General features: G+C 30.6%; 3 protein-coding genes across 3 annotated transcripts; 1 reads left to right on the top strand and 2 right to left on the bottom strand.

The window, feature by feature from the left end:
• Positions 1–1,456: 1,456 nt before the first annotated feature.
• LOC109818425 (cysteine-rich receptor-like protein kinase 19) lies at positions 1,457–6,048 on the bottom strand. Its single transcript, XM_029268840.2, has 7 exons — positions 5,208–6,048; positions 3,160–3,294; positions 2,937–3,058; positions 2,649–2,859; positions 2,258–2,495; positions 2,018–2,171; positions 1,457–1,898 (listed from the first exon to the last, which is right to left on the bottom strand). Exons 1-7 carry the CDS (start codon positions 6,007–6,009, stop codon positions 1,572–1,574), a joined length of 1,989 nt encoding a protein of 662 aa, XP_029124673.1. The 5' UTR covers positions 6,010–6,048; the 3' UTR covers positions 1,457–1,571.
• A 7,431-nt stretch (positions 6,049–13,479) lies between these two features.
• On the bottom strand, positions 13,480–14,818 carry LOC145956939 (cysteine-rich receptor-like protein kinase 6). The gene is made up of 3 exons (XM_083072909.1): positions 14,210–14,818; positions 13,989–14,124; positions 13,480–13,865 (listed from the first exon to the last, which is right to left on the bottom strand). Exons 1-3 carry the CDS (start codon positions 14,296–14,298, stop codon positions 13,536–13,538), a joined length of 555 nt encoding a protein of 184 aa, XP_082929035.1. The 5' UTR covers positions 14,299–14,818; the 3' UTR covers positions 13,480–13,535.
• A 4,166-nt stretch (positions 14,819–18,984) lies between these two features.
• LOC109818426 (uncharacterized) lies at positions 18,985–20,659 on the top strand. The gene is made up of 2 exons (XM_020383889.2): positions 18,985–20,421; positions 20,525–20,659. Exons 1-2 carry the CDS (start codon positions 18,985–18,987, stop codon positions 20,657–20,659), a joined length of 1,572 nt encoding a protein of 523 aa, XP_020239478.2.
• The last annotated feature ends 2,314 nt before the right edge of the window (positions 20,660–22,973 follow it).

Here is a 22,973-nt window from a genome sequence, read left to right on the forward strand (position 1 = left end):
CTCTGGGTTCTCCTTATTCTTCAGAAGGCGTAAGAAAGAAAGAAAATGAGTCAGAGGAGTGAATGCGTGGAATGACTCTGGTAACTTCTAATAACCTCTCTTTTCTCAAATTAATAAAATAATAATAATAATAATAATAATTAGCAAAAGACTACTATATCCTTCCTTCCCTTCTCATAAAATAATATAATTAAAACACATTTCCTCCTTTAATAAATAACATGAGCATAATCCTTCATAAATAACTTTCATAAAAATACATTTTATATCACTAATGAAAATAATAAATTACAACTCATGCCTTATAATAAAATAGTGCTCATATCAATAATTAAATGACACCAAAAATCCCTTAATAAATAGAGTTAATCACTTATACACTGCTAGTGTAAAGTTTTTTTACACTGTCAACCAATTATATCTTTTAACTATGTCATATCACTGTAAATACATTTACTTTTAACAGTGACATGACACAGTTAAAAGATATAATTGGTTGTTAGTGTAAAAAAACTTTACTATAATTGGTTGCTAGTGTAAAAAAACTTTACACTGGTAGTGTATAGGTGATTAACTCTAATAAATATTTTAAAATATTGAAAGACTACTACATCCTTCCTTCCCTTCTCATAAAATAATATAAAACACCTTTCCTCCTTTTTATTAAATAACATGAGCATAATCCTTCATAAATACCTTTCATAAAAATACATTCTATATCACTAATGAAAATAATAAATTACAATTAATGTTTTATAATAAAAATAGTGCTTATATCAATAATTAAATGATACCAAAAATCCCTTAATAAATATATTAAAATATTGAAATAATTTTCTAAAATATCATTAATATAATTTATGAAAATTGGGGTGTTACAACAAGTTGCATTCTTATCTTTCAAGAGACTTATTTGTAATCATCAAAATCAATTAAGACTATGTCTTATCTTAAGCTTGATCAACAACGTTGATGTAGCCCTTTTCTCCCACCAGTTGAGTTTTGGTTCAAGAATTTGCGTCCTAAATGATTAAGGTAACTTTATTTAGGCAAAATCCACTCTATACCAGGCGCTTCCACCTACACATAAGGCAGAAGCTCATAGTCTTCTAGAAGCTTTAACCTAGATTTAAGAGGATGGACTCCATGATATCTTCATTAAGCTAGATTGCAAATTTATGGTTGACATGCTAGCAAGAGCACCTCCATTTTAAACAAAAGTTGGTACGCTTCTAGCTTGTTGTAGAGCTATTCTATCTATTTCTCAAACCTATGTGGTCAGTTTAATTATGGAACAAGCTAATAGGATTGCTTATACTTTAGCTAGAGCATCCATTTTTCATGCTAGTCACCATGTTTATGATTTGATTTCCATTTGTATTGAATATCTTAATATGAAGAAAATGATATAATTTTCTTCTTGTAAAAGAAAAGTTGTAAAGGCACAAAACAAAGCTTAAACTTTTAAATTGAACCACACTTCATAACTTGATCTCTACAACAAAATTAAGTGTCAAGTAAAATTTTATAATGCATTAAAATATAACTAGATAATAACATACAAATTTAAATTATCGAGGATAAATGTCACTCATAGACATTTCATTGATAGAGAATGATGTGGAATAGTTGGTAATTCGCCTCGAACTTGCATGTGCAACAATTGGATCCATTTTATTATGCAAGAAAAATGTCGGTTCTTTTGGAGAAGGCAATTCAACTAAGTTACTAATGAGATATGAGACAATTGTCATCATCGAAGGTCTATCATTTGGATAATCTTGAACACATAATAAACCAATTTGAATACATTTAATGACTTCAATGTGAGAATGATCTTCTTTTAATTTTGGGTCCAATGTGTTCAATGGTGTTTCATTCATCCAGTGTCTCCAAACCTGTAACAATTTGTTAGCTTGGTCAAACCATTACACTTCCTTACTTTTAGATTGATTTAATGATATATTAATCATGATTAAAAATAAAACCAAAAATATTGTAAAATCATTGTACTCACAAAGTTTCGAAGACCATCATCAACATGGTGTGGCTCATATGAACCTAGGTTCTTTCTTCCACTAATAATCTCAAAAATCATAACCCCAAAACTGTAAACATCTGATTTCTCAGAAAATTGTCCAAACATAGCATATTCAGGAGACATATAGCCACTGTAAAATAATGAAAAATTACAAATTAGTTTAAAAAATATCATACAAAGAATTAGAAATGTAGGAATAAGTATTTGAAAACTTACTATGTTCCAATAACTCTCTTTGTACTTCCTTCTTGTTGATCTATTTCAACAATTTTAGCAAGACCAAAATCTGAAATTTTTGGATTCATATCTTTGTCTAATAGTACATTACTAGGTTTAATATCACGATGTATAACTTTAAGTCGAGAATGTTCATGTAAATATAAAATTCCTCGAGCAATCTCTTGTATAATTTTGTAACGCTCAGACCACCTCAAAACCTTTTCTAATTCAGTATCTACAAGAAATATTCATCATGTGAGAAAAATTAAGTGATGCATGTCTTGTAGTTGATCATTTGAATACAAGATATAATACACGAAATATCATAAATAAATAATGCATGAATGTTAAACTTTAAAAAACTAAAGATAGGTCAAAAGTATCAAACCAAATAAGAAATAGTCCAGACTCTTGTTTGGCACGTATTCATAGATAAGTATTTTCTCTTGTTCGTCAATACAAAATCCTATGAATGCCACTAGATTTCTATGTTGAAGCTTGGCTATTAATAAAACTTCATTTTTGAACTCCTCTACACCTTGCTTAGAATTTCTTGAGAGTCTCTTTACAGCTATATGTCTTCCATCAATAAGAACACCCTAAAAATGTAAATGATTATTTATGTCAAAAATAAGAACATATAAGAATTAAAATTTAATAACATATTTTCTTTTACCTTATAAACTTCTCCAAATCCACCTTTCCCAATCTTGTTTTCATTCGAAAAGTTATTTGTGGCTGCTTCAATTATTGCTAAATTGAATTGCAATGACTCTATAGTAGAACTTTCATGTCCAACTAAAAAAAATATTTTAATTGTTAAACCAATTTTGTAATTAAACTTCTTTAAAATTTATAATTGAAAATTTAGTGCTAAATTGTTTTTTTACCATACTTACAATTTTCTCTAAGAATAACTTTATTATTCTTTCTTGTTTTTCTTCGGATCAAATAGCAACAAAAAGTAAAAAGTATCCCCGATACAATAATGGTAGGGAAAATGATTACGATAATAGTTCGTGACCGGCCTTTCCCTACATTAAAAGAAAAAAAAACAATAACACGTGTGATTAAACCATTGTAAGTTGATAAAAAGAGAGCGAGAGAAAAAGCTTATTTTTGTTTTCAACTAAAATATTATTGATAAAAAATGATCTTAATTAATTAAACCACATAACCTAAACCCAAATACGTCAAAATCTAGCACAATCAAAAAGCCACAAATAATAAAATGTTATCACATGTGCTAGAAAAGTACCCAATAAAATGTTAAAACTTATGATAGGAAACTAATCATGTACAAAACAATTGACTATAGTTTGAATAATATATTTAAGATTTTACCTTATTATCTCTACTACTACTATTATTATTATTATATTATGTTAAACATCAGTATTTTAGGGAAATATTTTTTGTAAATCCAAATTTTCTGAACAAACCACGTATTTTTTTATTTCATAAATAAATACCTATAATATTAGAAAAATCCCTTTAGCATATATCTTTTAAATTGAATGTACTAATTCAATGTAACCTAAAATTCAATTAAACTTTAAATTTCACGTTAAAACTAACAATCTGTAATCTTACTAAATCTTAGTTTGAATATGACTTTTAATTTTAAATTTTAAGATACTTACAAAATTAATTAATAACTACAAGAATAATACATTATTTATTTATTTATATATAATAAATAATACCATTTATATAAAATTAAAATAATTATATTAAAATAATTTAAGAGTTATTTCTTGAAGAGTGCATTTTAACTAGATTGTTTTTTAATAAAACAAGTTTTAAATTTTTTCTTAATATGTTATATATTATTTCTTTTGTTCTATCAAATTTATTTATTTTTAAATTTAATTCTAATATTTTGAAAAATAAATTATTAATACTTTATATCAACCTCTATATATTAAACATAAAAAATTATCTCGCATGAAAACAATTTTAAGAATAATGAGAACACTTTTAATAATTATTTTAACTTATTATATAATTATAATTTTATTATCATATTTATTTATAAATTAAAATTCAATATCTTAAAATAAATTAGCAATAATTAAAAATATTTTTGCACCAAAATATAAATTATTTATCTTAAATATAAAATATAATTTATATATATATATATATAATATAACATATATAGAAGCGATGGATTAATTTAATAAAGACATTTTTTGGACAATTTTATCTTAATAATAAAAATAATATTAATAATTAATTATCTACAAGACTCAAACCTAAGATCTTAAAGTTTAAAGACCAAACACAATACTAATAAATTTAACAAAATATCGATAATTTTTAGATATTTTTATTAAATAAATATAAAGATATAAAATATCTTAATCCTACTAATTATATATAAAGGGATATAACTATTTTTTTTTGTTTTCACATTTTTTAAATGGTTTTACCATTAAATTTTAAGTAATAAAAAATAATATTAAAAGTTAACTATTTTTATAAAAATTAGTTCAATAAATATTGATAATTTTTAAACACTTTTATTAAATAAAATATTAAAATACAAAGTATTTCAATTCCATTAATATATAAAAATATAATTTATGTATTAAAATATAATTCTTATTTATATATATATAATTTATTATAAATTTTAGTTATATATAATAAATATTTAAAAATACTAGCAACACACTTTTTAATATATTTTTTTATAATGATTTTACCTGTAAAATAAGTGTGATAAATGGAATTTATTAGAAAATATATCGGTAGTACTCCTTAATATGCTAATTTAACTAACTTTCATTAGTACAACTGTGATTAATCTTCAAGTCTCAAAGTTTAGAGACTGAGTTTTTATTTAATAAAAAGATGATTTAAGAGGAATAATTTTAATGAAGTATTACCATAGTAAAAAGAAAATTTACACATCTTAAAAAATGACTAGTAATAAGAAAACCTGGTGATGGAGAAGTTTTGGTTGGTGTCTGATTGGTGGCGAGGCCATAGAAAGGGTAGAGTTCATACCAAACGGTACAACTGGGAAACCCAACTCTGCCTCCTTCCTTTCCCTCGCAGCACGACGGAAGGTACCCAATGGCTTCACCAAGACACGTTGAGCAGTTTCCTGGCGACAGATCCTGCGTGCACTGCGCTAGACAGTAAAGGGTCTTCGAAAGCGACAAGTTCGTTTCCTTCGTCGAGAACCTGTTGCCTGAATTCGCCGCTTCTTCCGCAGTTCGGTTCATGGCGTCGAACAACAACCCCATGAACCGCGTCGAGTTGGAGGAGGCATTCACGTAGCTGCTCAAGTCCCACGAGGGAGAAGTGTCCACGGTGGAGAAGAACGCCACGTTGGAAAACCGAACCATGCACTCGGCGTACCAGATAACGCCGTGTTTGGACAGGGAACATTCTGGGTCTGAGGATATATTCGTTGTGGCGTAACTCACGCAGCGGAAGCAGAAGTGGGAGGGTACGTCGAGCCTGCACATGAAGAGACCGTACAAGGTGTCCGAGGAGGTTGTGCCGAGGACTGTGGTGGTGTGGAATTTGGTGGCGGTGGCATTGGAAGCCATGAGGGAGAGGAGGGTTCTGAGGTTGTTTTCGTAAGTGGCGGTGTTGGCGGTGGTTTGGTTTGCACTGCAGCTTTGTTGAACGAAAACGGGGTCGGCGAGCTGTGCTTGTATGATTGTTGTGAAAGTGAAGAAGGTGATGAGGATGCAAAGGGAGATGATGGTGTTGGAGGAATTGGAACGCATGGTTCTATTAGGGTTTGTTTGGATAGAGTGAGTGGTGGATGAATGGATGGTTCTTAGTGTGTTATGATGGATATATATATATATATATATATATATATATATATATATATATATATATAGCGGGGTATGATCCTTTTATTCTATGAGTAAGTCTATCTAGACTTACTCTGTTCAATAATTTATGTTTCGCATTAAATTTTAGCGATCCAATTGTTGAATTTAAAGTTCTTAATTCATATATCAAATCTGCAAATTTTTAAAAAATTTAAAAATCATTTGATACTTCATTTCATTAATTCAAAACAATGTATGAAATAATTTTATAATTATCTGTCAATTTGAATTAATAAAATGAAGTATCAAATAATTTTCAAATTTTTTAAAAATTTGTAAACTTGATCTATGCATTAAGAACTTTAAATTCAACGATTGGATCGTTTAAATTTGATGCAGAACATGAGTTATTGAACGGAGTAAGTCTAGGTAGACTTACTCTTGGAGTAAAATGATCCCTCCTATATATATATATATATATATAAGAGGAATCCTTTTATTCTAAGAATAAGTCTATCTAGAATTATCATGTTCAATAATTCATGTTCTATATGAAATTTCAACGATTCAATCGTTAACTTGTTCTTAATGCATACATCAAATCTATAAATTTTAAAGAATTTTGAAAATCATCTGATACTTTATTTCATCAATTTAAATTGATAAATAATCATAAAAATATTTTATACATTAATTTAAATTAATAAAATAAAGTATCAAATAATTTTCAAATTTTTTAAAATTTGCAGATTTAATCTGTGCATTAAAAACTTTAAATTCAACGGTTGGATTGTTGAAATTTGATGTAAAATATGAGTTATTTAACAGAGTAAATTTAAATAGATAAACAGGTCTCTCCTTTAATATATATATATATATCATTTTCGGTTAACAACATATTTAACATGACAGTGAGAAATAGGTGCAAGCATTAGCAAAAGTCAATGAAGCATATGTATAAACAAGATCCGATATAATTAATAGATATATAATCTTATTTTTTAAAGTATGCTTATATTTAAAATAATATTTATTGTGAGAGATTAATTCTTTAAATAGTTCTCGTAAGCTAGTTTTAAGAATTAATCTTTAGTCAAAGCTCTCTCTCTATATATTAGTTTAAAAAAAAAAATCTGTGAATATGTGAGTAAAACAATTATGTCTCTATCGTTTTGTTGTCTATCCACTATTGATTACCTATAATTATTTTTTATAGATAGTTTATATTGTGTTGAATATAAAGTTAGAAAATGTCAAAATTAGGGGGTGCTTATCTAGTTTGATTCAATATACACTTTATAATTGAATAAATATTTATTAATATGTATATTTAAATATAACAATTTATTAAATTTTAAATATTTATGATATAAATTTTTATTATATAAAAATTTATTAAATAAAATTTTAAATAATTTGTTTATCCAAACCCTAAATCAAATAGACGGTTAATTAGTGTTTCCCTATCAGTTTTTGCTTTATGTTGTAACATCAACACTTTCCAAAAAAAATTTGACTAAAATTGACAAAAAAAAATAAAATTAACAAAACTGAAAAATGATTTTGAAGATCACAGAACTGACTGAACCGTTTACTTTTGAGGTTCTATTTTTGGACACTCCATGCTTGATAAATACTTAAAGGATATGACATCCACTAAGTGACAAAAGAAATTATTAAATTATTAAATTAATTACAGAATGGAAATAGGAAAGAGAAATTATTTTTAATGGATATGTCTATGGGATGATTGTCTTTTTTTGGTGGTCCAAAATAAAAATATTGTGCGTAGAAATAAGAAAGAGATATATAGAATGAATGGAAATGATTTTAAATAGAAGAAAAGTAAAAATGTTTTGTTTAAGTGAAATAAAATAAAAATAAATAAAAATAAAAATAAAAAAGTCAAACACTGTTCATATATTTTTTTCTTTTCTAATTTTTTCTCCCTCATCTGTATTTCCAAGAAAAAAGTCAATCTCAAACTAAATCAAACTGTTTATAGATTCAATGAACCAATTTGATATTAAAAACTGAATTAAAATATTGTAATATCAGTGAACCAGTTCTATATTAAAACCGAACCAAATCAATAGCCGTGGTTCGCGCGTGTATAATTATAAAAACACACTCTAGCACGCCAGAAGCAAGTCGAAAGGAAAGAGGAAGAACTTTTAAATATATATCTAACCATAAATTAGATTACGACACGTTTGTACTTTTCATGTAACACTATGATTTTTTTAATAGCGTGTGGTTCAGCGGTAAGGGTTGATTCATGCTTAAGTAAGGTTAGAGATTTAAATCTTGTATTGTGTATGCAGCCGCGTTAAATCTTGGGGCCAACTATCAAGACCCTTCGAGAGGTGCCTCCAACATAGTAAGGAGATTAGTCACTGCTATTGAGGGTGGATACTCCAAAGATGAACCAAAAAAAGTATGATTTTTTTCTTAATTATTATATTTTATAAACGATTATTTGGTCTGTTATTTTGGAGTTGTTGATAAGAGACTCTGAGAATTAAAGAATTCTCAAAAACTTAAGTAGTTTTAAGAATTTCTCTAGTTAGAAATATAGTTTGATCATGAAAAAAGAAGTGTATATTAAATTTCTTTTAAGAATTACGTTTTATAAGTTTATTCTTAAAAATCCTAAATAGATAAGCTAGAGAGAAATTCTCTAAAGTCGAAGTTTTCCTTTCTTATTCCTTTAACCTTCTTGTGAGTGTGTGATCCCTCCCTTAGAGATTTGAGTTGTTGTTGTTGTTGATTCAAGTCCATAAAGCAGTGAATCAAAACTTTGAGTGTGTAGAGTTCCCTAAAGGAGTTTGGTTTCTTGTTCTTCCTCCTTCATCTCTTTTGATTGGAATTGAGGTAAGAGAACTTAGAATTTGTGTTTATGTTGACCTATGATATATGTATTGACTGAAATTCAATTAAGATTCACGGATATTAGAATAATTGAGATGGGATTACATGTGGTGGAGTAGTTGAGTTTTGAACATGTTGAATAATTTTGAAGGTGGTGAAGACTTTGAATAACTCACACGTAATTTTACATTAAAATTTCATTGTTAAAAAAAATAGTTTACATCAACAATGTCTCGTGAAATTATTTTTTTGTCGCTTCTTATGTATAAATATACACTTTTAAAATTAATTTACATTTTACATGTTTTTCTTCTAATTATTTGGTTTAAAAAGTTAAATAAATTAAACTTTTCCTTCTTTGTTTTTTATTATACCTTGTTGTGCATCATCTCAGTAAGAAATTAATATAAGGCAATAAGAGTTTCTTATGGTATGAATTTATATTTTGATTTGTCAATGATAATAATTAAAATTGAATACAAGATTAATTATTGTATATTTTAGTCCCTTTATCATGAATTTAGTCCAAAAATTATTTGTCAAGGAAGCAACTGCCACGTCCTGCAATTTTCGCCACAACAAGGGCATATTGGAGCGCGTCTGGCACATGCGTACTACCTCCTCTCATGCCTTTGCTAATGTCCCTCTTTTCATTTATTTAATATTATTAATTCTTTTTGCTTTCATTCTTTTATTTTATAGGACGTAATGAGTTGAATTAAACATAACTAATTTGCCAATAAAGATTAATTCAATTAGATACATCTTTGTATTTATAAAGAGAATAAAAAAATATATTAAGTTAATTCTCTTTTAATTTTTTTTTAGTAAATCACTCAATGAAACAATTAGACTAATAAAAACTCATTGTACAAACTCTAATCCCATAATATCTTTAAAATATTATCTAAATCATTTTTTTATCTAGATCTTTAATTACATGAATTTAATTATATTCTTTTTTTCTACAAATAATCTTGAGAACCATAATCTCAAAACTATAAACAGTTAATTTCTCATAAAAGTGTCCAAACATAGCATATTCTAAATTCATATAGCTACTAAAAATTTAAAGGAAACTAGCAAATAATCTTAAACATGTCGTGCAAAAAAAAAAAGATGAGAAATATAAAAATGAGTATTCAAAACTTACTATGTTTCAATAATTATATTTGTACTTCTTTGTTGTTAATCTATTTCAACAATTCTAACAATGTCAAAATTTAAAATTTTTTAGATTCATATTTTTATCTAATAGTATATTATTAGATTTAAGGTCACAATGTATAACTTTAAGCCAAGAGTATTCATGTAAATATAAAATTTCTCGAGTAATTTCTCTAATGATTTTTGTGATGCTGAAACTAGCTCAAAACCTTTTGTAATTTAGTATCTACAAAAAATATTTGTCATGTGAGAAAATTAAGTGATGCACATTTTGTAATAATTCATTTCAATAGGTTTAAATATAATACATTAAAATTCATAAATTCATAAATACATAATGCATGAAAGATAGACTTTAAAAAACTAAAGAGATCGAAAATATCAACCAAATAAGTAGTCCAAACTCTTATTTGACACATATTCATAAATAAGTATTTTATCATACTTGTCAAGATAGTATCTTTTAATCACCATTAGATTTCTATGTTGAAGTTTGACTATTATAAAACTTCATTTTTAAACTTTTTTGCACTTTACTTAGAATTTCTTGAAAGCCTTTTTACAATTATAGGTATTCCATCAATAAAAATCATCGTAAAAATTGAAATAATTATTTATGTTAAAATAAGAAAATATAAGAGAAAATAAAAATAAGATTTTTTTAAATTTTCTACCTTATAAACTTCTCAAAATCCATTGATCTTTTTTCTTATTTAAAAATTTGTTGGTTGCCTCTTCAATTACCGTCAAATTAAATTATAATGACTCTATAGTGAAACTTTCATGTCCAACTAAAAAAAAATATTTCAATCATTAAATCAACTTTGTAAACTTCTTTTAAGTATTTTAATTAAAAATTTATAATATTAAAATTGCCTTTTCTTAACATACATGTAATTTTCTTGGAAAATAGTTTTATTATTTAGCATGATTTCGTATCAAATAACAACAAAAGGTGAAAACTATCACCAATATAATAGTGATGGAGGTAACCACCAAGATAATAGTTCGTGACCGACCATTTCCTACATAAAAAAAAAAAAAAAAAAAAAAAAATATATATATATATATATATATATATATATATATATATATATATATAATTGGATCATGTTGATTTGAGGAAAAGAAGGTTTTACACCAACCTAAAAGTTAATAAATAGATTCAAAAAAATAATTTTATAAAATTTGTTTTATAATTATTTTTTTTATTAAATATGATGTAATATTGTAATCATTTTCTAAAGAATGTTATAAAGGATATAAATAAAAAATATATAATTAATATTATATTAAAATTAATATAATACTTATTTTTTAAAAATTCTTACAAATGATGACACTTATCATAAAATAGAGGGAGCATATTTTTAATTTGCATCTTCACAAATATATTATTTTTTTACGGCACCTAACAAATATATTATTGAAAATTTAGTTAGTGATAGTCATGACATAGCACAAGTTAAAAATGTATAATACCTTAAGGCACATAATTGAAATCTCCTAATACATTCTTCAAATAAGACCTTTACGTGCCAAATAAAATTTAAAATTCATTAAAATATGACTAGATAATGATACAAAAATTAATTATCGACGATAAAATTCACTTATAGACATTTCATTGATAGATGATGGTGTAGAGTTGTTGGCAGACTGCCTTGAACTCGAGCCATTTGAAACAATTGGATCTACTCTATAGTACAGGGGAAATGTTGGCTCGTTTGGAGATGACAACTCAATTGAGTGACTACTGAGATATGAAACAATTGACACCATTGTAGGTCTAACATCTGGATCTTCTTGAACACATAATAAACCAATTTGAATGCATTTAATGACTTCGATTTCAGAATAATTTTCTTTTAACTTTGGGTCTAATGCGTTCAATGATGTTTCATCCCTCCAATGGCTCCAAACCTGTAACAATTTGTAATCATGACTAAATCATCACTATTTCGAACTTTTATTAGGTTTTTTTTATGGTATATTATGTATGAGTAATAATAAAGTGAAAACACTATAAGAATATTGTACTCACAAATTTTAGAAGACCATCGACAACACGATGATTCTTTTTCCCACTAATAATCTCGAGAACCATAACTCCAAAATTGTATATATCTGATTTTTCAGAAAAGTGTCCAAACATAGCATATTAATAGATATATAATCTTATTTTTTAAAGTATGCTTTTATTTAAAAGAATATTTATTGTGAGAGATTAATTCTTTAGATAGTTACTGTAAGCTAGTTTTAAGAATTAATCCTTAGTCCAAACCTCTCCCTATATATATATTAGTTTAAATAAAGTCTATGAATATGTGAGTAAAACAATCATGTCTCTATCGTTTTTGTTGTCTATCCACTATTAATTATACCTATAATTATTTTTTATAGATAGTTATATTGTGTTGAATATGTCTCGAAGAAAGTTAGAAAATGTCAAAATTAGGGGGTGCTTATCTAGTTTGATTCAACATACACTTTATAATTGAATAAATATTTATTAATATGTATATCTAAATATAACAATTTATTAAATTTTAAATATTTATGATATAAATTTTTATTATATAAAAATTTATTAAATAAAATTTTAAATAATTTGTTTATCCAAACCCTAATCAAATAGACGGTTAGTGTTCCACTATCAGTTTTTGCTTTATGTTGTAACATCAACACTTTCCAAAAAAAAAATTTGACTAACATTGACAAAAAAATAATTAACCAAACTGAAAAATGATTTTGAAGATCATAGAACTGACTGAACCGTTTACTTTTTAGGTTCTATTTTTGGACACTCCATGCTAGATAAATACTTAAAGGATATGACATCCACTAAGTGACAAATTTTTTTTATTAAATTATTTAATTAATTACAGGATGGAAATAGGAAAGATAAATTATTTTTAATGGATATTGTCTATGGGATAATTGGATCATGTTGAATTGAGGAAAAGAAGATTTTACACCGATCTAAAAGTTAATAAATAGATTAAAAAAATAATTTTATAAAATTAGTTTTATAATTATTTTTTTATTAAAAATAATATAATATTATAATCATTTTTTAAAGAATATTATGAAGGGTATAAATAAAAAAATATAATTAATATTATATTAAAAAATTAACATAATATTTATTTTTTTAAAAAATCTTATAAATGATGGCACTTATATCATAAAATAGAGGTAACATATTTTTAATTTGCATCTTCACAAATATATTATTTTTTTACGGCACCTAACAAATATATTATTGAAAATTTAGTTAGTGATGGACATGTCATAGCACAACTTGCAAATGTATAGTACCTGAAGGCACATAATTGAAATCTCCTAATACATTCTTGGTAATAAAACCTCTACATGTCAAATCAAATTTAATAATTCATTAAAATATGACTAGATAATGATACAAAAATTAATTATCGAGGATAAAATTTACTTATAGACATTTCATTGATAGAGGATGGTATAGAATTGTTGGCAGACTGCCTTGAACTCGAGTCATTTGAAACAATTGGATCCACTCTATGGTACATGGAAAATGTTGGCTCGTATGGAGATGGCAACTCAATTGAATTACCACTGAGATATGAAACAATTGATACCATTGAAGGTCTAATATCTGGATTTTCTTGAACACATAATAGACCAATTTGAATGCATTTAACGACTTCAATTTCAGAATAATTTTCTTTTAACTTTGGGTCTAATGCGTTCAATGATGTTTCATCCCTCCAATGGCTCCAAACCTGTAACAATTTGTAAGCATGACTAAATCATCACTATTTCGTACTTTTATTGGGTGTTTTTTATATGGTACATTAAGTATGAGTAATAATAAAGTGAAAACACTATAAGAATATTGTACTCACAAACTTTAGAAGACCATCGACAACACGGTGATTCTTTTTCCCACTAATAATCTCGAGAACCATAACTCCGAAACTGTAAACATCTGATTTTTCAGAAAAGTGTCCAAACATAGCATATTCTGGAGACATATAGCCACTACAAAATTAAAGGAAACTATCAAATAAGCATAAACATGTCATGCATAGGATGAGAAATATAAAAATGAGTATACGAAACTTACTATGTTCCAATAATTCTATTTGTACTTCCTTCTTGTTGATCTATTTCAACAATTCTAGCAAGACCAAAATCTGAAATTTTTGGATTCATATTTTCATCTAATAGTACATTACTAGGTTTAAGATCACGATGTATAACTTTAAGTCGAGAATGTTCATGTAAATATAAAATTCCTCGAGCAATTCCTCCTATGATTTTGTGACGTTCAGACCAGCTCAAAACTTTTTCTAGATTAGTATCTACAAGAAATATTCATTATGTAAGAAAATTAAGTGGTGCATTTTTGTAATCAATCACTTACTAGGGTTAAATATAATACATTAAAATTCATAAATATTTTCTTGGAAAAACTAAAGAGAGATTGAAAGCTTCAAACCAAATAAGAAGTAGTCGAGGCTCTTGTTTGGCACATATTCATAGACAAGTATTTTCTCTTGCTCATCAAGACAAAATCCTATGAAAGCCACTAGATTTCTATGTTGAAGCTTGGCTATCAATAGAACTTCATTTTTGAACTCCTCTACACCTTGCTTAGAGTTTCTTGAAAGCCTTTTTACAGCTATATGTCTTCCATCAATAAGAGTACCCTAAAAATTGAGATAATTATTTGTGTTAAAATAACAAAATATAAAAAATAAAAATTAACATTTTTCTACCTTATAAACTTCACCAAATCCACCTTTGTCAATCTTGTTCTCGTTTGAAAAGTTGTTAGTTGCTACTTCAATTATTGCCAAATTAAATTGCAATGACTCTATAGCGGAACATTCATGTCCAACTAAACAAAAATACTTGAATCATTAAACCAACTTTGTAAATTTCTTTATGTATATTTTAATTGGAAATTTAGTATTAAAATTAATTGCCTCTCTCTTTTTTACTTTTAACATACTTACAATTTTTTTGGAGAATAGTTTTATTATTCTTTCTAACTTTCTTTCGTATCAAATAACAACCAAAGGTGAAAAGAATCCCTGCTACAATAATGCTGAAGGTAACAATCAAGATAACAGTTCGTGACGAACCATTTCCTACATCAAATGAATATATAATAAGATCATATTGAATTGAAGAAAAAAAGAAGCTAATTAAACGAAATATGTAGCCAAAATAAAACCTAAATATTTTTTTTAAATAAATGATAATTTTGTGGCACAAAGTCTACATAACGCAGATACGCCAAAATGTAGCACTAACATCCAAAAGCCGGCAATAAAATATGTTAACACTTAGGCATATGATAAACACACCTCCACTCTTGTATAATCACACCCCTTTTTTAAAAAAAAAATATATAAAATATTTAAATTACCCTTAAAAAAATGAAATTCTTAAATTTACATCCCCATCCGCACCCCACACCCCCCTACCCCGCACCCCTACACCCCACGCCCCCCTTCTTCCTAAAGTGACAAACATTGTAGTCCGCAATTGCACCCCCAGTTTCTCTACAGTGCCCAGGTCTCTATTGTTCCCCAGAAGCACGAGGCCCGCCCCAATTGCAGCGAGCGTGGCTGCTGGCACACACATTGCACAGAAATAGTGTTCACCATGGATTTGTCGATGAACACTATTTGTTTTGATTTTGATTTGAGCGAAACAATGGTTGTTTTCTTCCTTGCGTGATTATTGACGATCATCCCCATCCACATTGTTTTTGTTAGGCTGGATATTTTGTGTACCACGTTAGAAAACAAACAGTGTCATCCAAATTAACTTTTTCTGTTAGAGACTGGGTACTGTAGAGAAACTGGGGGTGCAATTGCGGACTACAATGTTTGTCACTCAATGTTGCTACTATGCTACATAGCATGAAACGGACCACCAATGCTTTCCAATTACTCCATCGACTGAGGGATATACTATATGTCAAGTTAGAACCATCCATCATAATATAAATTAAGTTATTTGATATCCAGTATATTTTAGTCCTTAATCGTAGATTTAAGATATATGAAAGATATGTTGAAAATTTTGTTATAAATTTTCAAATTGATAAATAATTATAAAATTATTTTATATATTGATTTGAATTAATGAAATAAAATATTAAATAATTTTTAAATTTGTTATAAATTTGTAAATTTGACTTATGTCTTAAAAATTTTAAATTCAATGGTTGGATCATTGAAATTTGATATAAAACAAAAGTTATTCGATAAAGGTAGACTTACTCGTGGAGTAAATGAATCACTCCTCTCTTTACATACATATATATATATATATATATATATATATATATATATATATATGTTAAACATCAATATTTTAGGTAATTAATTTTTGTAAATCCAAATTTCCTAAACAAACAACGTATTTATTTATTTCATAAATACCTATAATATTAGAAAATTAAAATGCCTTTAGCATATATCTTTTAAATTGAATGTACTAATTCAATGTAACCTAAAATAAAATTAAACTTTAAATTTCATGTTAAAACTAACTTTCAAATTACTGTAGTCTTACTAAATCTTAGTTTGAATATGACTTTTAAATTGAAATTTTAAGATACTTACAAAATTAATTAATAACTACGAGAATAATACATTATTTATTTATTTTATATAATAAATAATACCATTTATATAAAATTAAAATAATTATATTAAAATAGAGTGTTTTTAAGAGTTATTTCTTGAAGAGTACATTTTAACTAGATTATTTTTTTAAAGAAAAAGTTTTAAATTTTTTCTTCATATGTTATTATTTCTTTTGTTCTATCATATTTATTTATTTTTAAATTAAATTCTAATAATTTTTAAAAAATAAATTACAGATACTTTATATCAACCTCTATATATTAAACGTAAAAAAAATTATCTTGCATGAAAACAATTTTAAGAATAATGAGAACACTTTTAAGAATTATTTTAACTTATTATATAAGTATATTTTTTTATCATATTTGTTTATAAATTAAATTTTAATACTTTAAAATAAATTAGCAATAATTAAAAATATCTGTGCCCCAAAATATAAATTATTTATCTTAAATCTAATATAAAATTTACACACACACACATATATATATATATATATATATATATATATATATATATTATAACATATATAAAGGTGATGGACTGATTTAATGAACACAATTTTTAGATAATTTTATCTTTAAATTTTTAAATAATAAAAATAATATTAAAAATTAATTACCCTTACAAATACAAGACTCAAACCTAAGATTTTAAGGTTGAAGACCAAACACAATACAAATAAATCTAAGATAATTTTTAAATATTTTTATTAAATAAAATATAGAGGTATAAAATGTCTTGATCCTACTAATTATATATAAAGGGAATATGAGATTATAATCATTTTTTTTAGAGGAAATTATAACCATTTTTTTTGTTTTCACATTTTTTTAGAAGATTTTATCATTAAATTTTAAATAATAAAAAATAATTGAAAATTAATTACTTTTATAAAAAATGGTTTAACAAAATATTGATAATTTTTAAACACCTTTATTAAATAATATATTAAGACAAAGAGTGTCTCAATTTCACTAGTATATAAAAATATAATTTATATATTAAAATATAATTCTTATTTATAGATATAATTTATTATAAATTTTAGTTATATATAATAAATATTTACAAAATAATAACAACATATATACTTTTTAACATTTTTTAATGATTTTATCCTGTAAAATAAGTGTGTTAACCGTAATTTATTAGAAAATATATCGGTAGTATTCTTTAATATGCAAATTTCACTAACTTTCTTTAGTACAACTGTGATTAATCTTCAAGTCTCAAAGTTTAGAGACTGAGTTTTTATTTAATAAAAAGATGATTTAAGAGGAATAATTTTAATGAAGTATTACCATAGTAAAAAGAAAAACTACACATCTTAAAAAATGACTAGTGTACTATCCGTACCGCAAAGCCGAGCTCCGAGCTCGGCATCACAGCACAAAAAGACCTCAGGCACGCACTATATGACGTCAGCTCGACATTTAAGTAGATCATAACTGATCTTGGAGAATCTCGCCCCAGATAAGATATATTATCTAATCATATATCATCTAATCTTAGGCCCAGGGTCCAAAATAACCCTAATTCACATTAAGGTACGTGCATTACTTATACGAGACTAATAATCATACAAACTCTAACTTTAGCATCGGAGTCTCTTTTGCAGGTACCACCCCCATCTTGGAGCACCAACGTACCAGCAAAGAAGGCTCACCGACCTTACTCGAGAGATCACCTCTACGATAGATTTCCAGTAAGTACATTTGGCGCCCACCATGGGGCCGATCGAGACAGCTCTCATCGGCCACGCTTATGGTTAGCACCAGAAGCCATAGCAGACGCGCAACGGCCGACGCAAACCATCCACCCAGCATGGATAACGAAGCAGCGTTGAGGAGACTGATCGACCAGGTCGAACAAATGCGGTAGCAGCACGAGGCCGATCTGCAAAGCATGCGTGCAAAGCACGAAACTGACCTAGCAGCAATGTAGGCTGCTAATGAAGCTGACCTAGCAGCACTAAGAGCCGAAAACGAGCGCATTCGCGCTCAGCTCCCTCGGCACCACCAGGATCCCCCCTCACGTGAGCAACCACAACGAGGAGGATGAGCATTCCGTCTCCCAACCTCGGGCCGCGACTAGGGTACCAACCCCACGGCCCGCCACGCATCCATCTCACGCACCAACGCATAAGTCAGCCCATGAGGTCAGCAGGGCTCCTACTCATGTTGCGGGAGGGCAGGCAACCTTCCGCCGCCACCCTTTTGTGGACGGCATCATGGAGACACCCCTCCCTCACGGGTGGAAGCCTCTCCACCTCGACCGCTATGATGGCACGACGGACCCGAACGAGCACGTCGACCTGTACACAACACAGGTAAACCTCTACACTAACAATGATGTTATTCTGTGTAGAGTCTTTTCGACCTCGCTCAAAGGGGCCGCACTCAACTGGTATACCCAGCTACCTGCCGAATCCATCGACAATTTTGATACCCTAGTCATAAGGTTCATAGCACAATACGCGACAAGCCGACCTCATCATGTCACTTCAGCCGCCCTAGCCAGTCTCAGGCAAAGCGACGACGAACCACTCCGAGCGTTCATAGAACGATTCGCCGCCACCTCTATCAAAATCAGGAATCTGAATCCTGAGGTCGCCCTGCACGCCATGCTCATGGCACTCAAGCCTGGGCCCTTCGTCGATAGCTTATGTCAGGAATCTCCCTGCGACATGGACGAGCTCCGCGCCCGTGCTGCAGGTTACATCCAGATGGAGGAACACTCCGCTTTCCGTGATCAAGTCCGTGGAAAAGGACCAGCAAAGACAGAACAAGGTCACAGAGATAAAATTAAAGTCAATAATGACAGCCAATTCAAGAAATCGACCAGAGAAAATAAAGGGGGAAGGTACGACTTCTATACTCCCCTAAACGCACCTCGAGTACACATCCTCGAGGAAGCCAGCAACAACAACCTGCTCGCCCTGCCACCGCCAGGTCACACTCCCACCAGTGCCAACAAGTCCAAACACTGCCGGTACCACAGGAACCATGGAGACACCACCGAGGAGTGCCGCACGCTCCGAGACCGTATTGAGGAACTCATCCAAGCAGGTCACCTTGGCCAATATGTCCAACGACAGCAGGGCCACCGAGGAGGCTATGGTGGACGAGGACGAGGCAGAGGATGTGGCTCGGGAGCTCGCACAGACCAACCCTCAGGCTCCCAGCAAAACGCCAGCGGAGCAGTACAGGCCGAGATAAACCACGAGACAGGATCAGCTCCCTTACGGGGAATAATCAACACAATCGCAGGAGGCTTCGCCGGAGGAGGCACCAGCAGCTCTACCCGAAAGAGACACCTGCGGAACATCAACTGTGTCCACTCTACCACCTCAGCCTCGCACCAGAGCTCTCCGCCGATCTCTTTCTCCGACGACGACTACGCTGGTGTCAGCCCAAATCAAGACGATCCCATGGTCATCGTCGTGGAAATAGCCAACTGGGAGGTTCAGAAGACGCTTATTGACCAAGGAAGTTTGGCTGACGTCTTATATTGGCCAACATTCCTCAAGCTAGACGTCCCCCAATCTCTTATGCAACCTCACACGGAACCCCTAGTCGGTTTCGCAGGAGAACGAGTTCACACTCGCGGGTACATAGACCTATTGACAACTTTCGGAGTACCTCCAGATAAGGAGAATCATGGTCCAGTACCTCCTCGTGGAGGCCAACACCTCCTATAACATCATTATCGGGAGGCCAACCTTGAATCAGCTCGGAGCGGTAGTATCCACTCCACACCTCACCATGAAGTTCCCAGGGAAGGACGGTAAAATTATCACCGTCAAAGCAAATCAGAAGACAGCTCGGCAATGTTACGCCGAGAGCCTGAAGATCTCCTTGTCCAGCAAGCAGAGCAAGAGGGATTCCCCCACCATAGCTCCTTAAGTTCCATTTCTCTTTGTCCATATGAACAAAGTTGTGCACTCTTTTCCCGCCTCAGTCTTTGACTGAGAGGGTTTTTAACGAGGCACACAGACATAATAAATGAAATCACCCATTTTACTCAATTTATATTCTTATTCTTCTGCTTACGTAATGAACGAAAACGAACCTTAAACGCGCGAATGCAAATTCCGAGGCCGAATACGAACCTCGACATTTTCGTTAAAGGTCAGATCGGTTCGCTCAAACTCGAGGTCAAATCTGAACCTCGCCATACCAGGTCGAATACGAACCTTGATACCCCCGCCTAAGGTCGAGTTCGAACCTTAACTAAATCCTTTTGCCCAGGCTTCTATGTGAGGTCGAGTACGAACCTCAATGCTTCTATCCAAGGTCGAGTTCGAACCTCGATGTAAATTCGCTCTGCCCAAAAGCGAGGTCGAGTACGAACCTCAATGCTTCTATCCGAGGTCAAGATTGAACCTTGATGTAATTCGCTTTGCTCAAAAGTAAGGTCGAGTCCGAACCTCAATGCTTCTATCCAAGGTCGAGTTCGAACCTCGATGTAAATTCGCTCTGCCCAAAAGCGAGGTCGAGTACGAACCTCAATGCTTCTATGCGAGGTCGAGTCCGAACTTCAATGCTTCTATCCAAGGTCGAGTTCGAACCTTGATGTAAATCCGCTCTGCCCAAAAGCGAGGTCGAGTACGAACCTCAATGCCTCTATGCGAGGTCGAGTACGAACCTCAATGCTTCTATCCGAGGTCAAGATTGAACCTTGATGTAATTCGCTTTGCTCAAAAGTAAGGTCAAGTCCGAACCTCAATGCTTCTATCCAAGGTCGAGTTTGAACCTCGATGTAAATTTGCTCTGCCCAAAAGTGAGATCGAGTACGAACCTCAATGCTTCTATGCGAGGTCGAGTCTGAACCTCAATACTTCTATCCAAGGTCGAGTTTGAACCTCGATGTAAATTCGCTTTGCCCAAAAGTGAGGTCGAGTACGAACCTCAATGCTTCTATGCGAGGTCGAGTCCGAACCTCAATGCTTCTATATCCAAGGTCGAGTTCGAACCTTGATGTAAATCCGCTCTACCCAAAAGCGAGGTCGAGTACGAACCTCAATGCCTCTATGCGAGGTCAAGTACGAACCTCAATGCTTCTATCCGAGGTCAAGATTGAACCTTGATGTAATTCCCTTTGCTCAAAAGTAAGGTCGAGTCCGAACCCCAATACGCCCATCCAAGGTCGAGTTTTGAACCTCGAGTATCCATCGAAAGCTGAGTCTGAACCTCGGTATGATTTGGGTCAAGTTCGAACCCCCACACAAAGTTGTTCAACAATACTAAGAACACAAAATTATTTAACAAGAATCTAAGGTCGAGTTCGAACCTTTATAACGCACTACTTAACAAAAATACGAGGTAGAACTCGAACCTTCATACAAGTCGCTCTACCCCAATTTAAGGACGAATTCAAACCTCGACGCTATTAGCCCAAGGTCGACTTTTCATGACAAAAATCCACCTAACAAAAAACCGAGGTCAACCACGAACCTCAATGCTTTTATCCAACATCGAAATCGAACCTTGAGGTCACCCGTTTCAGAGGTCGAGTACGAGCCTCAATGCTTCTATGCGAGGTCGAGTATAGGGATGGCAACGGGGCGGGTCGGGTACGGGTTTTATGATACCCGTCCCCGTCCTCGCGACATAAACCCATCCTCGTACCTGTACCCGTACCCGCCGGGTATGTGATTTTTATCCCCATCTCCGTCCCCGTCGGGTATCGGGTATACCCGTACCCGTACCCGTACCCGTAAAAAATTATTTTTTTTTTGCAAAAAAAATATATATAATATTTTTAAATTATTTTTCTATTATATTATAATTATAATTAGATTATTTCTTTATCTCATATTTTAATCAAGATATTTCTTAATAATTATACAACTATAAATATTTCACATTATAATAAATAATTACATATAATAAAATGTTAATATTTTTTAATATAATTAAATCGGGTACGGGTATGGGTACGGTTATGGTGTCATACCCGTACCCGTACCCGTACCCGGTTTAATTTATCGGGTTTTACCCGTACCCGTCCCTGTACCCGGTCAAACCGGGTATTCCCCGTCAAAGTCGGGACGGGTTCGGGTATTACCCACGGGTACGGGTTTATTTGCCATCCCTAGTCGAGTACGAACCTCAATGCTTCTATGCGAGGTCGAGTACGAACCTTGATGTAATTCACTTTGCTCCACTCTAAAAAACGAAGTCAAGTACGAACCTCGGCACAACACACGCTAAAAGC

The sequence above is a fragment of the Cajanus cajan genome, chromosome 4, assembly GCF_000230855.2.
Source record: "Cajanus cajan strain Asha chromosome 4, NIPB_CcT2T_4, whole genome shotgun sequence".
Lineage (NCBI taxonomy): Eukaryota > Viridiplantae > Streptophyta > Magnoliopsida > Fabales > Fabaceae > Cajanus > Cajanus cajan.

What these genes read in the sequence shown, in the direction of transcription:
- LOC109818426 (XM_020383889.2), top strand. Translation starts at nt 18,985, where the DNA reads ATGGAGACACCCCTCCCTCACGGGTGGAAGCCTCTCCACCTCGACCGC. An exon ending in ATAAGGAGAATCATGGTCCA is followed by an intron (nt 20,422 to 20,524) that starts GTACCTCCTCGT and finishes CTCACCATGAAG; the next exon opens with TTCCCAGGGAAGGACGGTAA.
- LOC109818425 (XM_029268840.2), bottom strand. Translation starts at nt 6,009, where the DNA reads ATGCGTTCCAATTCCTCCAACACCATCATCTCCCTTTGCATCCTCATC. An exon ending in AGTTATTCTTAGAGAAAATT is followed by an intron (nt 3,059 to 3,159) that starts GTAAGTATGGTA and finishes TATTTTTTTTAG; the next exon opens with TTGGACATGAAAGTTCTACT. An exon ending in GATTTGGAGAAGTTTATAAG is followed by an intron (nt 2,860 to 2,936) that starts GTAAAAGAAAAT and finishes TTACATTTTTAG; the next exon opens with GGTGTTCTTATTGATGGAAG.
- LOC145956939 (XM_083072909.1), bottom strand. Translation starts at nt 14,298, where the DNA reads ATGAATCCAAAAATTTCAGATTTTGGTCTTGCTAGAATTGTTGAAATA. An exon ending in AATAGAATTATTGGAACATA is followed by an intron (nt 14,125 to 14,209) that starts GTAAGTTTCGTA and finishes TTAATTTTGTAG; the next exon opens with TGGCTATATGTCTCCAGAAT. An exon ending in TCGATGGTCTTCTAAAGTTT is followed by an intron (nt 13,866 to 13,988) that starts GTGAGTACAATA and finishes AAATTGTTACAG; the next exon opens with GTTTGGAGCCATTGGAGGGA.